The sequence below is a fragment of the Mus caroli genome, chromosome 11, assembly GCF_900094665.2.
Source record: "Mus caroli chromosome 11, CAROLI_EIJ_v1.1, whole genome shotgun sequence".
NCBI classification, from domain to species: Eukaryota; Metazoa; Chordata; class Mammalia; order Rodentia; family Muridae; genus Mus; species Mus caroli.
In genome coordinates this window covers 27,851,435-27,873,207 of record NC_034580.1, presented here as the reverse complement: position 1 = coordinate 27,873,207, position 21,773 = coordinate 27,851,435, and the positions used below count along the sequence as shown (strand labels likewise).

Below are 21,773 nucleotides of genomic sequence, written 5' to 3'. Positions count from 1 at the left end.
AGGTAAAAAGTATAAAATTATATATAGGAAGAATTTCAAGCCAGCCTTATCTACATGGCTTGTTCCAGATCAGCAGAGATAACTGTACGAACTACCCGTCAGTTTAAGTGTCCATCTGTGCATGTGTGAATGCTGGATGCCTGTGGAGTACAGAAGACGACATGGAATCAATCAATCTCCTTTTTAAAAAGGTTTATTTATTTATTATTCATTTGGGTAAAGGGCAGCTGTCATCAGACACACACTAGAAGAGTGCATTGGTCACCATTACAGATCGTTGTGAGCCACCTGTGGTTGCTGGAAATTGAACTCTGGGTGTCTGGAAGAGCAGACAGTGCACTTGACCACTGAGCCATCTTTCCAGTCCCCAATCAATCTCCTTGAAGCTGCCATCATAGGTGGTGACTGGCATCTGATGCTCAGTTCTGGGAACGGAGCCCAGGCCCTCAGCAAAAGCATTACACGCTCTTCCTGCTGAGTCTCTTCTCCGACCCCCTCTTCTGCAAGCTTGACTCTATGTGAGTATCTACATAGACGTTTGTGCTGTCGACGTAGAACTGTATCTGTAGATGAGTTCGGACTCTTGGTGACTTTGGGTGAATGTAGTGCTTACTAGTCCCCACTGTGTGTTAGGAACATCAGTTAATCCTATTTAGTAAATTCGATGAATAAGCCATAAGAACAAGACATGGAGCAGTACTTCCCCATGACCTCTCTATCATTTCCGAGGTCAGGCTCCTGCCTTGTGTTTTGCCCTGAATTCTCGGGTCTTTTCCAATTTACAGCTGTAAGATTAAATAAATCCTTCCCCTACCCCAAGTCACTTTGGGTCGTGAGGTTTTATCACAGCAATAGAACGCTAACCAGGACAACTGTCTAAAACACACCCAGTAGCCGGCAGGAGAAGTCCCCTTGTGAGCTGCTGGTCAAGGGAATCTGAGAGACTCCAAAACCAACATGAGCTCTTGCTTTTCCGTTCCTCTGTCTCCCAGAGAGTTAAGGGAAGTCCTTAGTGATGAAGACACCTTGCACTTTGGACATGGGATTCAAAGGACTCATGCTGGACCTGACCTGAGGCTTCCTCACTGACGACTGGCCTTCATAATACAGGAAGGTGCTAGGCAAAGCGTCAAGGGAGGCCTGCAACCAATGGTTCTACAAAGCTCTCCCTGCTATGAACCAGAGCAATGACCAGCTTGGCAAGATATCCCTAGGGTGCAGTGGGGGGTCCTCATTCTTGGCAGTAACCAACAGCTGTCTAGTTGGATGTAAGCCTGCTCAACAGGGGGGAAACCATGCCTTGTACGGGAAACCTAGACAACTCACCGGGACTGTGGATCTTAGAGGAGAGCCGGGTACTGCACTTTTTACCAAACCACCTCTAAACTACATTACTTTGTTCGTCTCTTTGTTTTGTTTTGTTTAAGACAGGGTTTCTCTGTGTATCCCTGGCTGTCCTGGAACTCACTCTGTAGACCAGGCTGGCCTCAGACTCAGAGATCTCCCTGCCTCTGTCTCCTGAATGCTGGTATTAAAGCGATGTTCCACCACACACAGCTCCTAACTGCATTCTTGATACCCACAGGTAAGTGTCGGTCTCAGCCCTCGTCAGAGAAGCTTCCCTTTGTAATACGTGAAGATCATACAGAACATCACAAGTGGTCAAAACACAGAGAACACCCGATCCTGTGCTGCCTGTCCCTACTGGATACATCTACAGCACAGGTCCTGGGTGTAAGGTTCATCGATCACTGCAGAAGGAAGGGGTGGGAAGAGTGTCAGAGTCAGGGGACCAGGAAATCTGCCGTGAGACTGTGTCTCCTAGAAATGACAAAGAAGCTTCTACTGTGACATGTCAACAACATGGCCACTGAAACAAGACCTGAATGAGGACATCAATAGATAAGCTAAGCCGCCCTCCCCCACATGACCAAGAACTACAGGCAGCTAAGGGATGCTGAGAGCAAGAGAATTAGTCTTCTGTGGGAATGAGCCCCCTACTTTCTTGTCTAATATAAAGTGGTCAGACCTGAATTCATATATATGCAAGCAACGTTAAACAGATTCAGCAGATTCATTGTATTTGTATAATTGTGTGTGTGTGTGTGTGTGTGTGTGTGTGTGTGAGAGAGAGAGAGAGAGAGAGAGAGAGAGAGAGAGAGAGAGACTGTTAGAAATAAAGTAAGATAGGCCATGAATGTGAGAGAGAGGAGACTCATGGGAGGGGTTGGATGGTGGGAAACACAGGGAACAATGATGTAATCATAAATTAAAAAATAAGATGTCTGAACCGTAGGATCCCACCTTTATGTCTACTTAGCGATATCTCATTGTTATCTCTGAACAGAGGGGAGCTACATGACCCCTTCTCAGACATCAGTTTGGCTCTTTGTGGTTGGGGAGACACAAAAGAGAAGCCATCCCTACTTGGAGAATACAAGCATGTGTGTATGTGTGGTGCGTGTGTGTGCGTGTGTGTGTGTGTGTGTGCTTCTGTAACTGCGCATATGAAAGCCTGAGTGGATGCCAGCTTGTTTCTTAAATGTTTTCCCATATTTCCATAAAGACGGCTTATCTGTGAGGCAAAGGTGTAGTTCATAGGAGTAGAGGAGAAGGAATTGCCCAGGTGGTCAGAGAGGCTCCTGCTTGGAAAGCGGGGTATGCAGAGTGTATGTGTGTGGAGAGGGTGACCTTACTGCCTAAAATGCTGTATGCAGTGCTACTCAGGCGTGTGCTCTCAGGGACAGGCCTTGGGGGCATTACTGTACTTCTAGGGATCAACAAGCAGGCCAAGTGTTCAAATCCCAGCCTAGAGCCAGGGCTTCAGACCTGTGCAGCCATTTCTCTGGGTGCTGCTAACATCAAGAGAGGACACACAGAAGGAGATCCCAGTAGGCACAGGTGGATACAAAGAATGGGATGGTGAGCTGGGTCTTGGAGTAAGGAATGCAACCTGCTCTTCCTGCGCAGCTGCAGAAGGCACTGGCTGTTTCAGGGGCACTCTGCTGTGGCAAGCTCACCACCTACCATTCCAGCCAGAACTTCCTACCTACCCTGCTGCCCTCTGATAGGGAAAGGTGAGGATTGGAGTGATCTGGTCCCTGTGACTCTCTCAGATGCATACAAGCAACACTAGGCAGACTCATTGGGGTGTCTGAGCAGCCAATCCTTGCTGGGGTGTTTTTGCTTTCATTTGGTTTGGCTGTTCCACTGCTGGGAAGGAGATGGGGGCCCAGGAAACATTTTAGAGAAGGTTCTCTAGCACCAGTAACATCCCCAACATGTTTCCTTTATGCTGTGACAGAAAATATTTGGTCTCACTCTCTTCCTTTGCTGCTTTCTCCTCCTGGGCTTGTGCAAATCTGCCTGAGTCCCCGGATGCCTAAGAGTTACAGACTGGGTCACACACACACACACACACACACACACACACAGATGTCTTGTCTTGTTTTGTTTTCTCCTTGCATTAGACAGGGGATTCTAGAGGAACGTAACCAACAAGATGTTTGGAAGAGAAGGGTATGGTTCCTTCTAAGGGGTCTTCCTGTTTCTTCACAGCATGGGAAGATGTAGGTAGGATCTGCCACCTGCAATCTGGGAGCCCAGGAAAGCCTGTGGTATCAACTCCACATGAACCTGAAGGACCTGAAACTCAAGGACACAGAATACCCACAGACCAGACACAGGAATGTGGACATCCTGTTTACAGGAAGTGGGTCCGATTCTTCCTCCCTGGGCTCTGGTGGATTTCCCATCTTCAGTCTGGCTGCCAGCTCAAATGCTTCTTTTTTGGACCTTCACAGACACTCTAGAAACAATGCTTCCTCAGGGCATTTATCCCCAATCTTAGCACACCACCTGAGTGTGCTTAGCCCTGTTGGCTTCTCATGTATGAGGAACCATTACATGTCCCCTGTGTTTTGAGTCCACTCTGTCAGTGTTTTTCCCATGTCACAGAAGTTTGTCATGCATGTGCCATAGTAGAAGATGACCTCACAGCTCCTTCTACTTTCTCATACCGGACAGTTTGCCTCGTGTCCAGGAAGAGCTGAAGGTCTGACTAATGGATGTTCAGGGCATGTTCTTTAGCCTGAGAGGTAGCCAATGTGCAGGTTAAAAATCAGGGGTTTTTTTTGTTTGTTTGTTTGTTTTTTTGTTTTTTTGTTTTTTTTGCCATGAATATGATAGACCTTAAGCAGCCAGAAGAAACTACCTGCCTTCTCTGAAATCCACTGAAGGTAGGATTGGAGGGCCCAGTGCCACCTTTCTACACGACAGGCTTTGGTGCTAGACAAACCTTATTCTAAGATATTGAGTCTGGCATACAATGCTTTAACTCCAGACCTCCTGACACTGAAGTCCCTAATACACAAACCCTGGGCATGGCAGGGTTGGGCAGGCAGAAGTTCAATGATTAAATGTCTCTAGGACAGTGCCCAGTGTGTCCTGGACATCCACTGACACCCTCATTCAGCATCATCAATACTGTGAACCCCATGTGTGGATCCAGGCATGTGACTGCCTTGCAAGAGAACCAGGCCTGACCCATCTGGATCTGAGCAGAGTCTAGAGAATGACCAGAGTGGAAGCCCAGGAGAGGGGGATGACTGGGGGGCACACACCATTGTTTTGAACATTGTCACTTATGCTGACTTGTGCCCTCAGTTTCCATCACCTTTCTGAGAGACAAAGCCATAGTTCTGTAAATGATGTGGCCAAGGCTAAAGGCATAGATTTGTACCTCAATGTCATAGGCCCCAACAGTGGAGACCCCTGAGCTTCCTCTGTTGCTTGAGAATATGTGAAGGTGCTAGGACTGATCTTCCAGCAGCAGTGGGACTCCTGGTACCACCCAACCCATGACCCTTTGGAAGTGTGGTCTATAAAGCCTTCCTTTCTACTCTGTTCTCGCTAGGCAGCAAGAGTCAGTTCATTCACTGTGGGCATGTCTCTTTCCTAGTTAGCTACAATTTGTGCAGCTTGGAGCACTTTGACACAGGAGACCCCCCCCCTTCCTATCTCAAACACAGAACACAAACAAACAAAAGGTCAAATAAAAATAAAAAGAACCCAGGTTGAAGAGATGGCTCAGTGGTTAAGAGCATTGACTACTCTTTCAGAGGTCCTGAGTTCAATTCCCAGCAAGCACATGGTGGCTCACAACCATCTGTAATGGGATCTTATGCTCTTTTCTGGTGTGTCTGAAGACAGCTACAGTGTACTCATATACATAAAATAAATAAACCGAAAGAAAGAAAGAAAGAAAGAAAGAAAGAAAGAAAGGAAGAAAGGAAGGAAGAAAGAGAAAGAGCCACTCTGGAGCCAGATATGGTAGGTAAACCAAGGTGGGTGGGGATTGGGGGATGGTTTGGAGATAGGGGTGGAAACAGAAGGATCGGGAGTTCAAAACCAACCTATTTTTTAGTATGGATTTGAGAGACCAGCCTGGGTTACATGAGAACATGAAATTTATCTCAAAGGCAAAAACACAATAAAACAATACAAACAAGGGATGGCTGCCTCCCATATGAGATCTGAGACACCAGCTTATCTGTACTTTCAGTCTCTTGGAACTTTGTTTTGGAGTACTGGGAGCGGGGAGTATATTCCTCTCGTGCCCCTCTGCGTCCAGAACAGCAATGCAGCCCTGGGGAGGTTTACTGAAACATTGTGAGCTTTAGGAAGGGCATGGGTGGAGACTATAGTACCCTGTATCCCCAATTCAGCGATATTTGGAGACAAGTGCCGAAGTCACGTGACCCAGAAACTTGTCCAAGGAGGCATGCATCTCCAGGCTGAAGTCTCCAGGATAGTGCCGGGCAAGAGTCACCAGCAGACAGTGGCTGAAGTACTGAAGAAAGAGAACCGCCCCGCCTTGCATTAATTTCTCCCCTACACCAAGCCTTGAAGGGACCCACATCTCCAGCAACCCGGGGTGAGCTCAGATACAGGACTCACCTGGAAGTTAGCAGGGTCCACACAGAGCTTGTGCGCATGTAGATCACTGAGAGCAGACAGAGAAGCAGGCAGGTCGTCCAGGTGCTGGGTAGCGAGAGTCAGTGCATCGGCCACCTTTTGGGCATGGGCTTTAACCTGGCTAGAGCCTGGCCTCAGGTCCAAGTGTGGGAAGTAGGTTTTGGTGGAGGGGAAAGCCACGAAGGTCCTGTAGGAAAACAGGGTTGGGCGCATCCGGACCAGGAGGTACAGAGAGCCCGTCTTCGCCCCGCAGTCCGTTGGAAGATGAGCCCGAGGGCGTACCTCTCCAAGGCCTCGGTCGTGTAGATTCCGACATTGCTGCCCATCTTCTTCCAGAGCGCAAGGACCAGCCAGTGATCATCCTGGGACAGAGCCATCTTCAGTGAACTGATCCTTGCGCTCTGCCCCGTGGCTGAGCTCAAAGACGTCTTAAAACACAAGAGGCCGCCAGGGGGCGCTGCATCATTCCAGGATTCACAGATTCTGGTTCAGCTTTGAGCCCTCTGTTTTCCTGGGCTCCCTCTCCAAGCCTTACATTTTAAAGTATTTACTGTATGCACATTGGCATCTACTATCGATTACAATGGATTTTAGTGTCCATTTGGCACTGTCGGCTCGTCCTGCCTCCCGAGTCCTTCGGAAACTTTATAGGTTTTCCTTTCTTACTCATTATTGAAAAGGACTGAGTGTACTTCTCTTGTCAGGAGCCCATACCCATACTTGGTCTTTTTTTTTTTTCTCTCCTGGAACACGTCTCCTTTCGTTAAATATCAACATAGTTAAATCTGCATTTAAAGGGGATGGAGAAATGGCTCAGCAGTTAAGAGCACTAACTGCTCTCCCAGAGTACCTGGCTTTGGTTCACAGCACAAACATGCCTGCTCACATTTGCCTGTAACTTCAGGTCAGGTAGATCCAAGCCCTCTTCTGTCTTCCACAGTCATACAAGAGATGCACAGATATCCATGCAGCCCAAACACCCACACATGTGAAATAGAATGAAGGAGATTTAAATCTACATTAAAAACCCCTTTTAATCTGGGTCTTGTGGCACAGGTACAGGTTAATCTCAGCACTTGGAGGCAGATGTAAAAGGATGTCTGTGAGTTCAGGACCATTCTGGCCTACATATGGAACTCCAGGCCAGCAGTGCTACATAATGAGACCCTGACTCTGTCTAAACCACTTCAGACAAAAATCCCCTTTAATACATTCCAACTGTGGGGGCTGGAGAGATGGCTCAGTGGTTAAGAAGACAGACTGCTCATCCAGAGGTCCTGGGTTCAATTACCAGGAATTACATGGTGGCTCAAAACTGTCTGATGCCCTCTTCTGGTTTGTCTGAAAACTGCTACAGTGTACTTACATAGTTAAAATGAATAAATAATTCTTCAAATAAATAAAATCTAAGTCTGTTTCAAAAAATATATTCTTCTCAGAGCTGTGAGAATTAAGTGGATGAGAAATATTATATGCCTGGATCATAGGGCAAATTCCTTTGGAGACAATGACCTTTAGAGTGCCTATTATATATCTCAATAATGACAGCAATGATGACACTCTTGGTGAATACATCATCATTACATGAAAGATTCTGTTCTTATTTGGGTTTTTGTGTGACTATGGTCAAGGTCCAATGTTCTGGAACTAGAGGCATGTGGCCCAAAGCCCTGTGCATTTTAGACATGTTTGATGGGTATATGTCAGTGATGTCAAGTTCTTCCACAATGTTGTGCAGTCTTCACTAATAACCATTTCCAGAATTTTACTAACTAAAATAGTACCTCTAGCCCACTTGCCTGTAACCATCCAACACCCACCAAAAGGCTCTGTCAACCAGGAGGCTGCTTACTGTCCCTATAGATTCCCCCAGTTTTGATATTTTACAAACATGAAGCCATGCACTGTGTGACCTTTGTCCTGTTGGTTTCTTCCACTTGACATTTTTTTAAGGTTCATACCCATTGTATGAGAAATTTACTCTTTGCTGTCAATAGTTCAAAAATATTATTTGTGGGTGTATAGATGTCCCTCAGTCAGTAGAGTGCTTAATATGTATGTATGTATGTATGTATGTATGTATGTATGTATGCATGCATATACATATACAACTCTGAGTTCAGTTCCCAAGCACTGCATTAACTGGGCATGAAGGCACATATCTGAAATATCAGAACTCAGGGGTAGAAACAAGAGGATCAAGAATTTCAGGGCAGCTGGGCAGTGGTGGCACATGCCTTTAATCCTAGCACTTGGGAGGCAGAGGTAGGCAGATTTCTGAGTTCGAGGCCAGCCTGGGATACAGAGTGAGTTCCAGGATAGCCAGGGCTACACAGAGAAACCCTGTCTCGGGGAAAAAAAAAAGAGTTTCAGGACACCCATCCTTATCTATATAACGTTTTTGAGGCCAGACTGTGCTATATGAAGTTCTATCTGAAAGAAAGAAAGAGAGAGAGAGAGAGAGAGAGAGAGAGAGAGAGAGAGAGAGAGAGAGAGGAAGGAAGGAAGGAAGAAAGAGGGCAAAAGCAGGCATTTTTATATGAGCTACCTGTTGCCTACCCACATGCTCATGTGATGTCTATTTTTCACTGTTTTTCTAGTAGATCCCACACTGAAGTACCAGCGGTATTAAGGAGTTCACTCCCTGAGAGGGCCTCTGATAAGGATCCTCCAAAGGCGATCTTTGGCTTCTTTGAGTCGAGGAGAAGAGACATGGTTGTCAGTGGAGGGCTTGGGAGGGAAGACACATGTATGTGTGTGTAGACATCCAACAATGCTTTTTGGCTCTGAAACTTGTCTTTACTGCCCCATGGCTAAATGAGCTAGAGGTGTCCCCACACTCAACATGACACCTTTGCAGACGCAGAGAACCAGGCATGCAGGCTTCTTCCTACTCAGGCTTTATTCAAAGACCAAGAGGTACAGGTGCAAGGGAGAGAGGAAGGGCCTGGCCATAAGGCAAGCCCCGCAGAAGGCAGCTTAACGGTACTTGGAGGTCAGCACGGTGCTCACAGAGGCAAGGAATTTGTCCAGAGAGGCATGCACCGCGGGGGTGAAATCAGCAGGGTGGTGGCTAGCCAAGGTCACCAGCAGGCAGTGGCTCAGGAGCTGCGAAGACAAAGTGGACACCCTGATGCCTCTGCTCCCCTTCCTGGCACCACTATGTTCCCTGCCTTGGGCACGAGGATCCCCAAGCCCTTCCTAGGGGTCCCAGATGCCGCCTGCCAGGTCCCAGTGCATACCTTGAAGTTGACGGGATCCACACGCAGCTTGTGGGCATGCAGGTCGCTCAGGGCAGACAGGGCAGCGGGCAGGTCATCGAGGTGGCTTGCAGCATTGGCCAGCGCATCAGCGACCTTCTTGCCGTGACCCTTGACCTGGGCAGAGCCGTGGCTTACATCAAAGTGAGGGAAGTAGGTCTTGGTGGTGGGGAAGCTAGCGAACATCCTGGGAGAAGGAGAGAAGAGAAATTGAGGTCACAGAAAAGCATAGTTAGGAGCTGCCCACTGAGCGAGTGCCAGGTCTGTATTGGATCCTGTGATCCTTACAGATCAAGGTCCTGTTCTCACCTTTCCAGGGCTTCCGCTCCATATTCAGCACCATGGCCACCAATCTTCCCCCAGGCAGCCTTGATGTTGTTTTTGTCTTCCCCAGAGAGCACCATGGTTTCTTCCTGAGTCTGTCAGAATCAGAAGTGTGTTGGACCTGCAGCAAGTAGCACTTATATGCCCTCCAAGGGAGGACACGCCCTTGGAGCAGTTCTCATTGGCTGGTTTGTGCTTGCTCTACCCAGTAAAACTTGTAAGGGCCCCTGAGATTCTGGGGCTGGGTTGTGCCTCCCCTGGGTGCAGGGAATCCTTATCAGTTGCCCGGACAGGCTTCCTACCCCTTACTATGTCTCCAGTGATGGCAGTTTGGGAAGAAGTTAGGATCCCCCTGTCTTGGTCAGAGAAGCAAGTCCCTCAAACCAAACTGAGCAGCGCCCTTCCCCCCACCTCTCCCTCTGGTCCCAGTTTTACACTTTCCTTTCTAAACCACAACCTGCTTCTGGCCTCAGCCCCAGCCCCTGGATATGAGATAAGATGCTAGCACCTCATAGAGACACTCTCTTTCTCTCTTTTCTCCCCTCTTCCCTCTCTCTTCCTCTTTGTCCACTGTCTCCTCCCCCTGGTTCCTCCTTTCTTGTCTTTTCCCTCTTTCTCCTTTTCCTCTTTTTATGTGAGCAGGTCTTGCTCTAGTTTCCACGCTGGCCTGGAATCCTTTGGCTCAAGTGAATCTCCCAGCTCATCCTTCTGGGCCCAGGGAACTGCAGGAGCAGCTTGCCAGACTCCTCCTTCAGACTTGCATCTTAGCTGCCCAGTGCTACCATGAATCAATAAGGAAATGCTCTGAGCTGGTTTTGGTGACACATATGGGGAGCCTCAGGTCCTGGTAGGCTGAGGCAGGAAGATTGCTTGAGCCCAGGAATTTAAGGTCAGCCTCTGCAAACAGAGACCCCATGTTTATAACAGAAGCAAACAATAACACAGAAGCTGGGATGTAAGTGAATAAGTGGAATGGTCGCTTTGCATGAGGAAGGTTCTGGCTTCAGTCCCTAGCACTACAAAAATAAATAGATTATAATAGCAAGAGGCAGTGGTCAGTGGAAAGTCCTGGGAAGTATTAACTTTGTTGAGTTAGGGTGGGGGATACAGCAAAGGGACCAACTTCCTAACTGAATTAACATCAAAAAACAAAAACAAAACCAAAAAAAAAATGTTTGGGGGAATCTAAATGGCTACCCATCTATTCTTTGTCCACTCTCCCTCTGTGTCGCTCCCCTCCTCTCTCTTCTTCTTTCTCTTCCTTTTTTCTTCCTCTCATTTCCCCCCTCTCCTCCTTTCCCTCATCACTCATCCCCCCCCTTTTTTTTAATTCTTGGAACAGGTATTTATATAGCCTAATCTGTTCTTTACATCTCACATTGTGGTGGCCAGACTTGAACATTTTTTTCTTCTTTTGTTCCTCCATTTATCTTCAACTCTGATCTTACTGCTTCTGCCTTTCAAGTTTTGGGTTTACAGTTTTGCACCAAATCACCTAGTTTAGTTTATTTCAATGCTGACCTTGCCCTACAGCAACTTACTTTGGAACTGCCTCAGTTTCCATATTAGTTGGGACCATTACCCTGAAGATTTGTTTTGCTTTATGTTTAGCTGGTTTGGGTCAATTCAATGATATTTTAGTGGAGGTGGCACATCTTAGGACTTCCCTCCTCAGTCTGTTGAGAGAAGCAGCCTGAGAAGGCTGGCCTTTCACAGGGCATAGGAACTTCCCAGCTGTTCTACTTGCTCTCCTCTCCTGTTTCAGTTGCAGAAAAGTCTTTGGGCCCAAACACTAAAGCCAGGGTTAAAGCTGACAAGCTAGTGACACAGAGATAGGTTACCATCCAGACAGATTTTATTTGCGACTTGCAGGTATGGAATGGAAGGAGGGACTGGGAGGGCAGGTGTCCTGTCCCTAAGGTTCTGGTTTAATAGTATCTGGAGGTCAGTGCCTTAGCCACAGGTTCCAAAATGTGTTCAGAGAGAAGCCACCTCTGGGGTGACTTCATCTGACTGGAGGGTGACATCATCAGATACTATGGAAAGAGGTATTGTTGGTCATTTGTCAGGGACAGAGGAGAGCTCCTAGATTCATTTTCTGGAACCCTTGGAGTTGGGTTCAATTCTGAGAACTCCACCCCTTTATCATTCTGAGCGCTTTGTGCTTGCTGCCTTTGAAGTTGGCCTGAGACACACACAGCAGGAGCACATGTGGTTTACTCAGAGCTGACAAGAGAATGGGAAACTTCATTTTGTTCACTTCATGGGCTGCCTTTTTGCCTTGGGTCTTTACTTAGACAGAGTCAGGGTTCTGACTGTAGTTGGGGAGGTAGATGCTAAGGAAATTCCTGAGCAGCCTGTGAAGAGAAGTGATGGTGGCGGGTAAAGGAGGTTGGGGAAGGTTGGGGCAAGTACAGTTAGGGACTGCAAACAGGACTGAGGGGTAGTATTTGCTGTTCAACTCAGAAGTTAGAGAAGGGGAGAAGGCAGGAGAAGACCTCCTAACAATAACCAGCCCCGTGCCTTATCCCAGATAGCCCCAACAGAGAGAACCACAGTGTGTTCTTCCTGAGTCTGTCTGAATGGATGTGAGCACTTGCATTTATGTGCAGTGTGCAGGAGATGGATGGAGGATGAGGCAGTTAGTGTACTGCTGTAGGGATGAGTGCAGCCAGGTTCATGGCCTGAGCTAATCTGGGGAGATGCCTTACTGGGAAAGTACAGATGGGTGGGGTCAAGGTCTGATTAAGTTCCCATGGATGCTTTAATTAAATCTCTCAGTACTGTGCAGACAGAGTCCAGGTTCTTGTTTCTGTAAACTATCATCAATGTCTTGAGGTTCTCGAACAGTTTCTAGAAACTTCTAAATGCACAGTTCAATCTTATGTGGCCCAGACCTAGCCTGGCTTGGGGAGAGGAGTACAATATTTAAAATTTTAAGTGGCATTGCTTGCTTGCTGGATGGATTGATTGTATGTGCATGTGTGCACACCCATGCACAATGGCACATGTTTGGCAGTCAGAGGACAACTTGTGAGAGTCATTCTTTCCTTCTGTCATGGCAGTCTTGTGGATTTAACTTCTGTTAGCAGGCTTTATGGCAAGTGCTTTTACTGGCTCAGCCAATCCACTGGCAGGCAATCTTATATGCCATCTCATATGGTATTTTGCCAAGGACTAAAGCTATTACTTGTACATGCAGACAGTGGAGGTAGGTGAAGCCTCCCTCCTCCCTCAGCTCAGCTAGTGCTCAGGCAACTCAGGGTGACAGGCCCTTGGCACCAGCTATGGGAGTTCAGAGGTCCATGGATGGGGTAACCCTTTTCAGACCTGGCACTGTGCCAGGCCAGCTCTAGTGCTCTCTACCCAGATGGTGTGGCATCCTGGAGACTGAATGTATTCGGCATTTAAAAGCTCTAGAATCTTTATTTCTTTAACCTTTGTTCTTTGCCAACAAACCACAGGAGCCTGGTGATATTTATTTATTTATTTATTTGCCTCCTAGCCAACCTGGGAGTGTGGAGACAGGACTTGGATGAAGCCACCTCATGGAATCGAGGTCCGAAATTTAAGTGTCCAGGTTGGGGTGGGGAGTTAATGTCGGGTATCTATCATGTATTGTGACCTCAAAATAATTTCTAAAACCTAGTGTGCTCATAATTTTCTGCTCTATAGATCAGACGTGCACAGAATCAACCAGCTTATCAATGGGATCTGCCTGCCTCATGTGGCCACCAGCAACCCCCCAACTCTCCCTATGCTGTGCCATTCAGAGAAAAAGTATATCCGTTTTCTGTCAAGGTTTGTTGCAGAGAGAGCAGGCCAGGAAGGAAGAGGAGTGGGGGCCTGGGTTTGCCCATCTCTACCAGGCTTCAGGTTATACATTCGATCCCAGGGGCTTGGTTCCATATTTGTCTGTAAAAGTCCAGAGGATTGGCTGCTAGAAGTCCCAACAAAGGAGATGAAGGGAGAATGAAGGCATGAGAAAATGTGTTTGTGGGTGATATGATGCACCTTGGTGCCAAATTTGACTTGGAAAAGAATATACTCCACTGCCCCCGTGCAAGCTCTCCCTCTGCCCCAAGGCACTCCAGGGACATAGGAAGGTAAACCTTTAGTGGGCGTTTAAGAATTCTAGGAGGCTCTGTGGGATACTGAGCTTCTTCACCCAGCAACAGAGGGGCGACCTGTTTAGCTCTCCAAAAGCTCACACACTATTTTGAAGCCTCTGCTAATTGATGTGCACAGACCAAGGCCAGAGGCTTAGCAGGATTTCTCTCCCAGCACAAGAAAACTTGTTCCCCTCTGCCTGCATCTCAACAGTGAACTCACCCCTGCAGTTGGGAGGCCAGTACCATCCTGGAACATGGGAAGCAGTTATAGGAAGAGAGACAGGTTAGCCATTCAGCCTCTAACTCTACTTGAAAAGACCTCGCCATGGTCTGGACCCCTATGTGGGCTGGATAGGGTCACAGGAAAGTCGGCAGGGTCCATATGAAAGCACCTGAGCTTGTAAAATCTGCACATGGGTGGTCCTGATGCTGCATTACTACATCCATGTCACAGACATGCACCATCTGAGGAATAGCTGCAGCACCTCTTTAACTAAACAGGCATTTGGTTGTGGGAAACCTTGGTGTTTGTGAATTGCCAGCCTGAGCAGGTCAGTGAGCAGGTAGGGCAGCCATGTGATTTCCCCCCTAACCTTAGCACTGCCAAGCGCCCCTGGGAAACCTCTAAGGCTGGTTCTGAGCTGCTTCCTGGGGACCACTTGCCATGTCCACGCAAGCAGCAGCTGCTCCCCTAAATGTGCTTGGTGGCAGGCAATCGGGTGCACTGTGGCTGAGTTTGGGCCTCTTCATACAATGCTCCCATACCCGGCCACCTTGATTCGCTGAACTCAGCAGAAACACAGAGCCCTTCGCGTGTCCACAGAAACATGCCCAGAGAGAGGCCAAAGGATGGGACTTCTGTCATAGACTAAGTCGTGTGAGTGCAAGCGTTCGCTTTGAACTCGCAGAACCTGTAATGACTCCTATGAAGACAGTTACTGGGCGTCTTCTTATCCTTTAGGGACGACACCCCTTACCTGCCAGGGTGGCAGAAGTTATGACATCAAACTTTGAGGAATTCCTGACACCCATCCACCACACTGTGCGAAGCGATTTGGGAAGGTGAGAACTCCAGTCGCAGGCAGGTCTGACTGTGGGCGGCTCTGCTTCTGGCCAGCTGTGACTCTGGGGTTCTCCAGACCCTCCCCTAGCCACCTTAGGAATGTCCTCTAGGCAGTGCATAAACGCCGCAGTGTTCCTGCCAACCTCAGTGCATCCCGTAGTGTCCCCATCCCTGTTTCCCTCTGAGACCGAATACACAGGACCAGTTATTTCCTTCTTCAACCATTTATTAGGGATTCTGGGAAAGACCTGAGGGAGGGTTCAATAAAGGGGAAGAGAGGGATCATAACTGGTCATGGGGGTCGTGGCGGTGGCGCTTAGCGGTACTTCTCAGTCAGGACAGAAGACAGGATAGACATGAACTTGTCCCAGGCTTCGTGGACCTCAGGGGTGAAGTCGGCGGGAAAGCGTGCGGCCATTGTGACCAGCAGACAGTGGGACAGGAGCTGCGGAGGGAAGGGAATTTCAGTGCTCAGTGCAGCGGAGACCCCACCCGCTTTTTTTCTTGTCTCTTTCTCTGCTGACCTCCCTTCTCATAAACCCACCTTGAAGTTGACCGGATCCACACGCAGGATGTAGGCATGCAGCTCGCTCAGCTTAGTCAAAGCACTAGAGAGGTTGTCGATGTTCTTAACCGCATCCCCTACAGCTGTCATGATCTTGAAGCCGTGGGCCCGCAACTGCTGAGACCCATGGTGCAGGTCGAAGTGCGGGAAGTAGGTCTTCGTCTGGGGGTAGCTGCAGAAGAGCCTAGGGGTCGGGAGAAAGCGTTAGTTTTACAAGTAAGTATTGGTTAGGGAGAGGGCTAGGATACTGGCTCTTGCCTTGGGCTCAAAATTTAAGGGATATACAAATTTAAAGACCTACCAGACAGAAAACAAAGTAGTATTTTACACCGTATTTAAGGAAATGAAATGCAAAAAAAAATGTACATTGAATAATACAAAAAGCATTTGGAGAGATGGCACTTACTGCCCTGGAGAGAACGCACAACTGTCTGTAACTAAGATGCAAGGGGATTCGATGCCTCTAGCTTCTAATGGCACCTACGCTTGCTCTCTCTCTCTCTCTCTCTCTCTCTCTCTCTCTCTCTCTCTCTCTCACACACACACACACACACACACACACACACAATCTTTTAAAAACAACCCCAAGAGTGATGTTACTATTTCCTGTTGCACAAGGGTCTACATAGCAGATCCCTGTATCCACTCTCTATCCACCTATAGCTGTTTATTCATCCATTCATTCCTATTCACTCAACAAATACCTGATGAGCCACATGGAAGACTCTGGTGAGCTCTGTGAATGCCAGCCCACCTCCTTTAGTAGCTTGTCTGCCTGCCTGGATCCCCTCCTCACAAGCATTGATCTCTCTGTCCTCTCTGCCTCTGTCCTTACTGTCCTGACCATACTGTCCTCATGACCGCTTCTCAGTGGCTTCTCCTCACTAACTGCTCTTTGTCACTTCTGTCTCACCAATCCCTCTTCTGACCTGCTTACTCAAGCCATGGTGCCTGGACTTACCTCTCTAGAGTCTCAGTGCCAATGGGCTCGGCCTGAGCAGCCATCTTCTCCCACATGGACATGATGATAGCTCTCTCATTCTTCATCAGAGACATGGTGGCGGTGGTGAGGGTTGGAGGCTGCGCTGGAGTTGAGTGCACTCAAGACTGGCCTGATGGTGCTCGTCCCCAGTGTCTCCTTATATACACATGGTCAGGGGCCTGTCAGGCTGTGGCCACTGGTTAGGAGAGGGGAGGGGGCTTGCAGGGTGGAGCCTGTTATCAGAGCCAGCAACAATGGGAATTAGGGCCTGGTGGGACTGTAAGGCAAGTGCTATCGCTCTTGCCCACTGCCCATGGCCTTAGGAGGGGTGTTGGCCTTAGTCTCACACAGAATCCAGGAGAGATAGGGGCCCATCCATGTCAGGAGGTCATTCTTGTATCCAGACCTGCACTGCCCTTTCTCATTTCAGAATCACAAATTGTCCGTGCCATCCCTGTCACCTAATTTTTGTGACTCTTGGGTTCCTTCCAAGGAAGCAGTAATCCCTCTCACTTAGCACTGAGGGAAGATCATGGAAGTCTGCTCTCACCAGGAGGAGTGACGGGTCAACAAAAGATCTCCAGTCTCCAGCTAGCCCTCCATACCAACCAATATACAATGAAATGCACAATTCTTTTAGTTTTTATCTTAACATGGAGTTAGGTTGCTTTGCTCATTGTCCTGGATTGACACATATATAGATCTATGTAGCTCCACCATCTTAAAAACTCCACAGCCACCCATTTGAAGCCCTCATCGTCCTCTTGCTCCTAACCTAACCTAATTCATCCTTTTCAAAACTGTGTGTAACTGGAATCATACCATATTTTACCTTTTTAAGACTGGCTTTCTTTCCCCTTGTATAATATCCTGTAGATCCATCTGCTTCTGTATTCACCAGTAGTTGGCTACTTTTTATTTTGTGGTATGAATATGCAGCAGTTTGTCCTTCATCCACATTCACAGAGAGGCCTCTGCGTGAGCTTACAATTCTATTTCTCTATATCTTTGTCAGTTGATACATCTGTATCTAAGAGTAGAATTCCTGGCATATGCAAGGTGTATATTTAATCTTATAAGGAATTGCCAAACCATTTTCATGAGTGTCCTTACTGTTTTATATTCCTATGTATCAATGCCAGCGTTTTTTGAATCTTAGCTGTTGGACAGGTAAGTAATGATATAGCATGGTGGCTGAAAACAGAATTTTTCCAATGGCCAGTGATGGAAGATCTCTCTGGGTGCCTATTTTTCATCTTTGGTATTGTCTCTGCTCAAGCACATTGTCTATCTATAAAAGGTACCTTGTGCACATTTCAACTGGGCCATTTTCTTACCAGTGATTTATGGACATTCTGTACATAATCTGGATGCGTTTGGGGGGGAGTCAGATATGCTATTTGCAAATACCTTCCCCTAGGTTTACACTTTCCAGATAGTCTTTAATTTCTCATGTATCGTTTATTTGTTTTGTGTGTGAAGGGCACACATGTGCACATGTGTGGAGGCAAGAGGACTACTACCTCACACTGTTAAGCCTGGTTTTAAGGGCCTCTACACATTATGGCATCTCACCCAGCCCTCAGTTCATCTTAATAGTCCTTTTTATAAAGTCAACGTTTTAATTTGGATCAAGTCTAACTAATCAAGCTTCTATTTTAGAACTCATTCTTTTGGGGTGGACTTAGTGGTAAGTGCACCATACATACTTAGTGGTAAGTGCCAACATACAGGAGGCAGAGTTAGAGGCATCTTGGTGAGCCTGAGGGCAGCCTGGTCGACATAGCAAGTTCCAGGACAGCCAGGGCTTCATTGTGAGACCCCATCTCAAAATTAAGTGGGAGAAAGAATCCCCGCCCTGTTTCTTGAGTTAAGGTCTTACTGTGCAGCATTGGCTGTCCTTGAACTTGCTATGTAGACCAGGATGGCTCTTTGAGATCTGCCTGTTTCTACTTCCCTTAGTGCTGGGGTTAAAGGTGTGGGTCATCATGCCCAGCTTAAGAAAGAATTCTTTTAAAGTTATGTCTAAGATTCCACTGCCTAACCACAAAACACAATGATTTTTATCTATATTTTCTTCTAAAAGTTTCATGTTTGTTTTATGTCTGTATAGGTGATTCATTTTGAGAGATAATTTTTGTATGAAGTGTGAGGGTTAGGCCCATTTTATTTATTTGTTTGTTTGTTTGTTTGTTTATGTCCATACATATCTGTCAATTGTTGCAAAGGCTCTAATATCTCCATTAAATTCACTTCTCACACTGATTGGCAACAAATGATTATGCAGGGGTTGGGGGATACATGCTTGCCTAGCATGCATAAGGGTCTGAATTCTATTCTCAGCTGTATGTTCCTCCACCCCATGCTAATTAGCTGTCGCTTCTCTGCATCTTGGCCAAGACAGAATGTAAAGATTAATTAGCCATACTTTCATTACATTTTAATTATTTATTGTGCCATGACATACAGCTGGAGGTCAGAGGACACCTTTCCAGGATCTGTTCTTGTCTTCAACCATGTAGATCACTCTGGCCAACAGTCATGGCAGCCAGTGCCTTTACCTTACTCACTGAGCCATCTTGCTGGCCCATATTTTTATAAGACAGTTTCTCAGCTCTAGTCTGTCCCACTGATTTAAATATCCATGTTTAGCCAAAACTACACTGCCTTGATTACTATAGCTTTAAGGCTTAAAGTTGGGCAATATCCTATAGAATGAAAGAAATAATTTTTATTTACTAATTGATTTTTATTTTTTATTTTATTTTTGTTTTTTTTTGAGACAGGGTTTCTCTTTGTAGCCTTGTCTGTCCTGGAACTCATTCTGTAGGCAGGCTGGCCTCAAATTCACAGGATCTACCTGCCTCTGCCTCTGCCTCTGCCTCTGCCTCTGCCTCTGCCTCTGCCTCTGCCTCTGCCTCTGCCTCTGCCTCTGCCNTGCCTCTGCCTCTGCCTCTGCCTCTGCCTCTGCCTCTGCCTCTGCCTCTGCCTCTGCCTCTGCCTCTGCCTCTGCCTCTGCCTCTGCCTCTGTCTTCTGAGTGCTGGGATTAATGGTGTGTGCCACCACTGCTTGGCAAAATTTATCCAGAGTATGTTTTTAAAATGATAACTTGGGAGAGAAGACTGGAGAGATGGCTCAGTGATTAAGGGCACTGACTGCTCTTCCAGAGGATCTGGGTTCAAATCCCAGCACCTACATGGCAACTCTTAACTGTCTATAACTCCAAGATCTGACACTCCCACATAAACATACATGCTGGTAAAACCCCAATGAACATAAAACAAAGATAAATAAATTATTAAAAATTATGAACAGAGAGAAGTAATTGTAAAGGGGGCAGAAAATTTAACCAGCAGTATTGTAACTTTTAAAAACTGACTTTTACTTGGCATGATGCTCTATGTCAGTTGATTCCTTTGTGTTTATTCTTTTATTTATATTTATTATTTTTATTTACGTGTGTGTGTGTGTGTGTGTGTGTGTGTGTGTGTGTGTGTGTAGCTGCAAAGCCCTGACAACACCAGATCTCTTGGAGTTGAGAGTTACAGGTGAGTCAGCTAATATGAGTGCTAGAAAACCAAACTTGGATCCTCTGGAAGATTAGCACGTGCTTTTAACCGCTGAGCCATTTCTCCAGTGTCTCTTTTTTAATTTGTCCATGTGAATGTACAGCTATTTGTCTTTTTATTAGCTAGTGGATTTTTGACTATTTCTCCAAAGGAAATAAACACCAGACAAGATGATGACTGTCTGTGATCCCAGCCTTTAGGAAGGGAAGTCATGTTGATTGTCACACACTGGAGGCTGGGCTACATAGTACGTTCTGCAAGCTAACCTAAGTTACAGTGTTGAGACACTGTATCAAAAGCAAACAGACAAATGCTGTATATATGGAGCTGGAAAGATGGCTCAGTAGTTAAGAGCACTGGCTGCTCTTCTAGCCGTTCTGAGTTCAATTCCCAGCAACCACATGATGGCTTACAACCATTTGTAATGGGATCTGATTTCCTCTTCTGGTGTGTCTGAAGACAACAACGGTGTACTCACATATATAAATCTTAAAAAAAAATTTAATGCTGTATATACTACTTCACAGCTACTAGAATAGCCATAATTAAAACGACAAGATAAAGCCAGGGTGGTGGCACAAGACTTTAGTCCCAACATTTGGGAGGCTGCGGTAGGCAGATCTCTGAGAAATTCCAGGCCAGCCTGGTCTGCAGAATGAGTTCCAAGACAGCCAGAGCTACACAGAGAAACCCTGTATTGAAAAACAAACAAACAAACAAGCAAACAAATAGACAAAATAAAAATGCTAGAGAATATGTAAAGAAATTGCAATCTGGATAAGATGCAATGGAGAGAGAGAAAGGGGTGCACACTGGGAAGAAGTCTGGTAGTTCCTCAAAAAGTTAAAGGCAGGGTGCAGGGTGTGGTGGTGCACACTTTCCATCCCAGCACTTGGGAGGCAGAGACAGGAAGATCTTAGTTTAGCTTGAGACCAGCCAGGTCTGTGTAGGCAGTTCCAGGACAGTCAGGGCTATCCTATGTAGACAGCTCCTGTCCATAAACAAACAAACAAACAAACAAACAAACAGACAATGGACAACCAGCCAGTTAGGTTGATAGGTAAAAGTTGTAGGTGGTCTTACCATATGGTTTTGTTGTATTTCCATTACTGCATATACACTCAGGAGAAATGAAACATGGGAGTGTGTACGTAGCAAGAGCATCACTGTAGTTGTTTCTTTCAAATACAGCTGTTATTCTCTTTTAATTGTTTAGAATAGCCAATAAACCACAGGAAGGCAGTTCTTTAGACCTCTCTTGAAGCCATTAGCTATAGTGTAACTAACTGCTGGCCTTCATTCAGGGCCATTGCAACAATATTATCCATCACACCCTGAAGTGGAAACAACCCAAGTGTCCTTTCTTCTCCCTCCCTCCTCTCCCCACCACAAACTCTGACAGAGTCTCATGTATCCCGGGCTAGCCTCAGACTTCCTAGGTAGCCATGGATGACCCTGGACTTGTACTCCTTCTGCCTCTACTTTCTGAGTGTTGAGATTGCAGGCATGTGCCACCACAATCAGTCTGCGTGGTGCTGGGGACTGAAGCCAGGGCTTCCTGCAGGCTAGGCAAGCACGTTCCCACCCGAGCCATGTGCCAGTCCTGACACATGCACTTTCAACGTTAGAAAAAGAATGGGAGACTTTTCCAAAGGGTGGCCAATTTGCATTTCTGCGACTGGTGTGAGTTTCCCTCCCTAACGTCTGGCACAGCTGGTCTTAGTGTCCTTTGATTTAGCCTTTCTGGTCAGGACACAGTGATTCCCTTGTGGTTTCCATTTCCTTTCCTGGTGGTAAGTGAGGCTGTGCCCTTTTTCATGACTTCACTGGCTACTGGATTTCCTCTTCCTGATGTATCTAGATGATTCTTTCCCTCCTCCTCCTCCTCCTCCTCCTCCTCCTCTTCCTCCTCCTCTTCCTC

At 46.8% G+C, this 21,773-nt stretch overlaps 3 protein-coding genes and 1 non-coding gene across 4 annotated transcripts; all 4 read right to left on the bottom strand.

Moving 5' to 3' along the window:
• Positions 1-5,452: 5,452 nt before the first annotated feature.
• Hbq1 (hemoglobin subunit theta 1) lies at positions 5,453-6,396 on the bottom strand. Its single transcript, XM_021176869.1, has 3 exons — positions 6,259-6,396; positions 5,959-6,163; positions 5,453-5,851 (listed from the first exon to the last, which is right to left on the bottom strand). Exons 1-3 carry the CDS (start codon positions 6,351-6,353, stop codon positions 5,723-5,725), a joined length of 429 nt encoding a protein of 142 aa, XP_021032528.1. The 5' UTR covers positions 6,354-6,396; the 3' UTR covers positions 5,453-5,722.
• Positions 6,397-8,860: 2,464 nt separating this feature from the next.
• LOC110304700 (hemoglobin subunit alpha) lies at positions 8,861-9,690 on the bottom strand. Its single transcript, XM_021176231.2, has 3 exons — positions 9,546-9,690; positions 9,219-9,423; positions 8,861-9,084 (listed from the first exon to the last, which is right to left on the bottom strand). The coding sequence occupies exons 1-3, from the start codon at positions 9,638-9,640 to the stop codon at positions 8,956-8,958; spliced, it is 429 nt and encodes a 142-aa protein (XP_021031890.1). The 5' UTR covers positions 9,641-9,690; the 3' UTR covers positions 8,861-8,955.
• A 5,253-nt stretch (positions 9,691-14,943) lies between these two features.
• Positions 14,944-16,417, bottom strand: LOC110305093 (hemoglobin subunit zeta). Its single transcript, XM_021176875.1, has 3 exons — positions 16,262-16,417; positions 15,280-15,484; positions 14,944-15,180 (listed from the first exon to the last, which is right to left on the bottom strand). The coding sequence occupies exons 1-3, from the start codon at positions 16,354-16,356 to the stop codon at positions 15,052-15,054; spliced, it is 429 nt and encodes a 142-aa protein (XP_021032534.1). The 5' UTR covers positions 16,357-16,417; the 3' UTR covers positions 14,944-15,051.
• Positions 16,418-21,022: 4,605 nt separating this feature from the next.
• Positions 21,023-21,162, bottom strand: LOC115032661. Its single transcript, XR_003838292.1, has one exon. It is a non-coding gene; the product is annotated as a small nucleolar RNA SNORA2/SNORA34 family (small nucleolar RNA).
• Between the last annotated feature and the right edge of the window lie 611 nt (positions 21,163-21,773).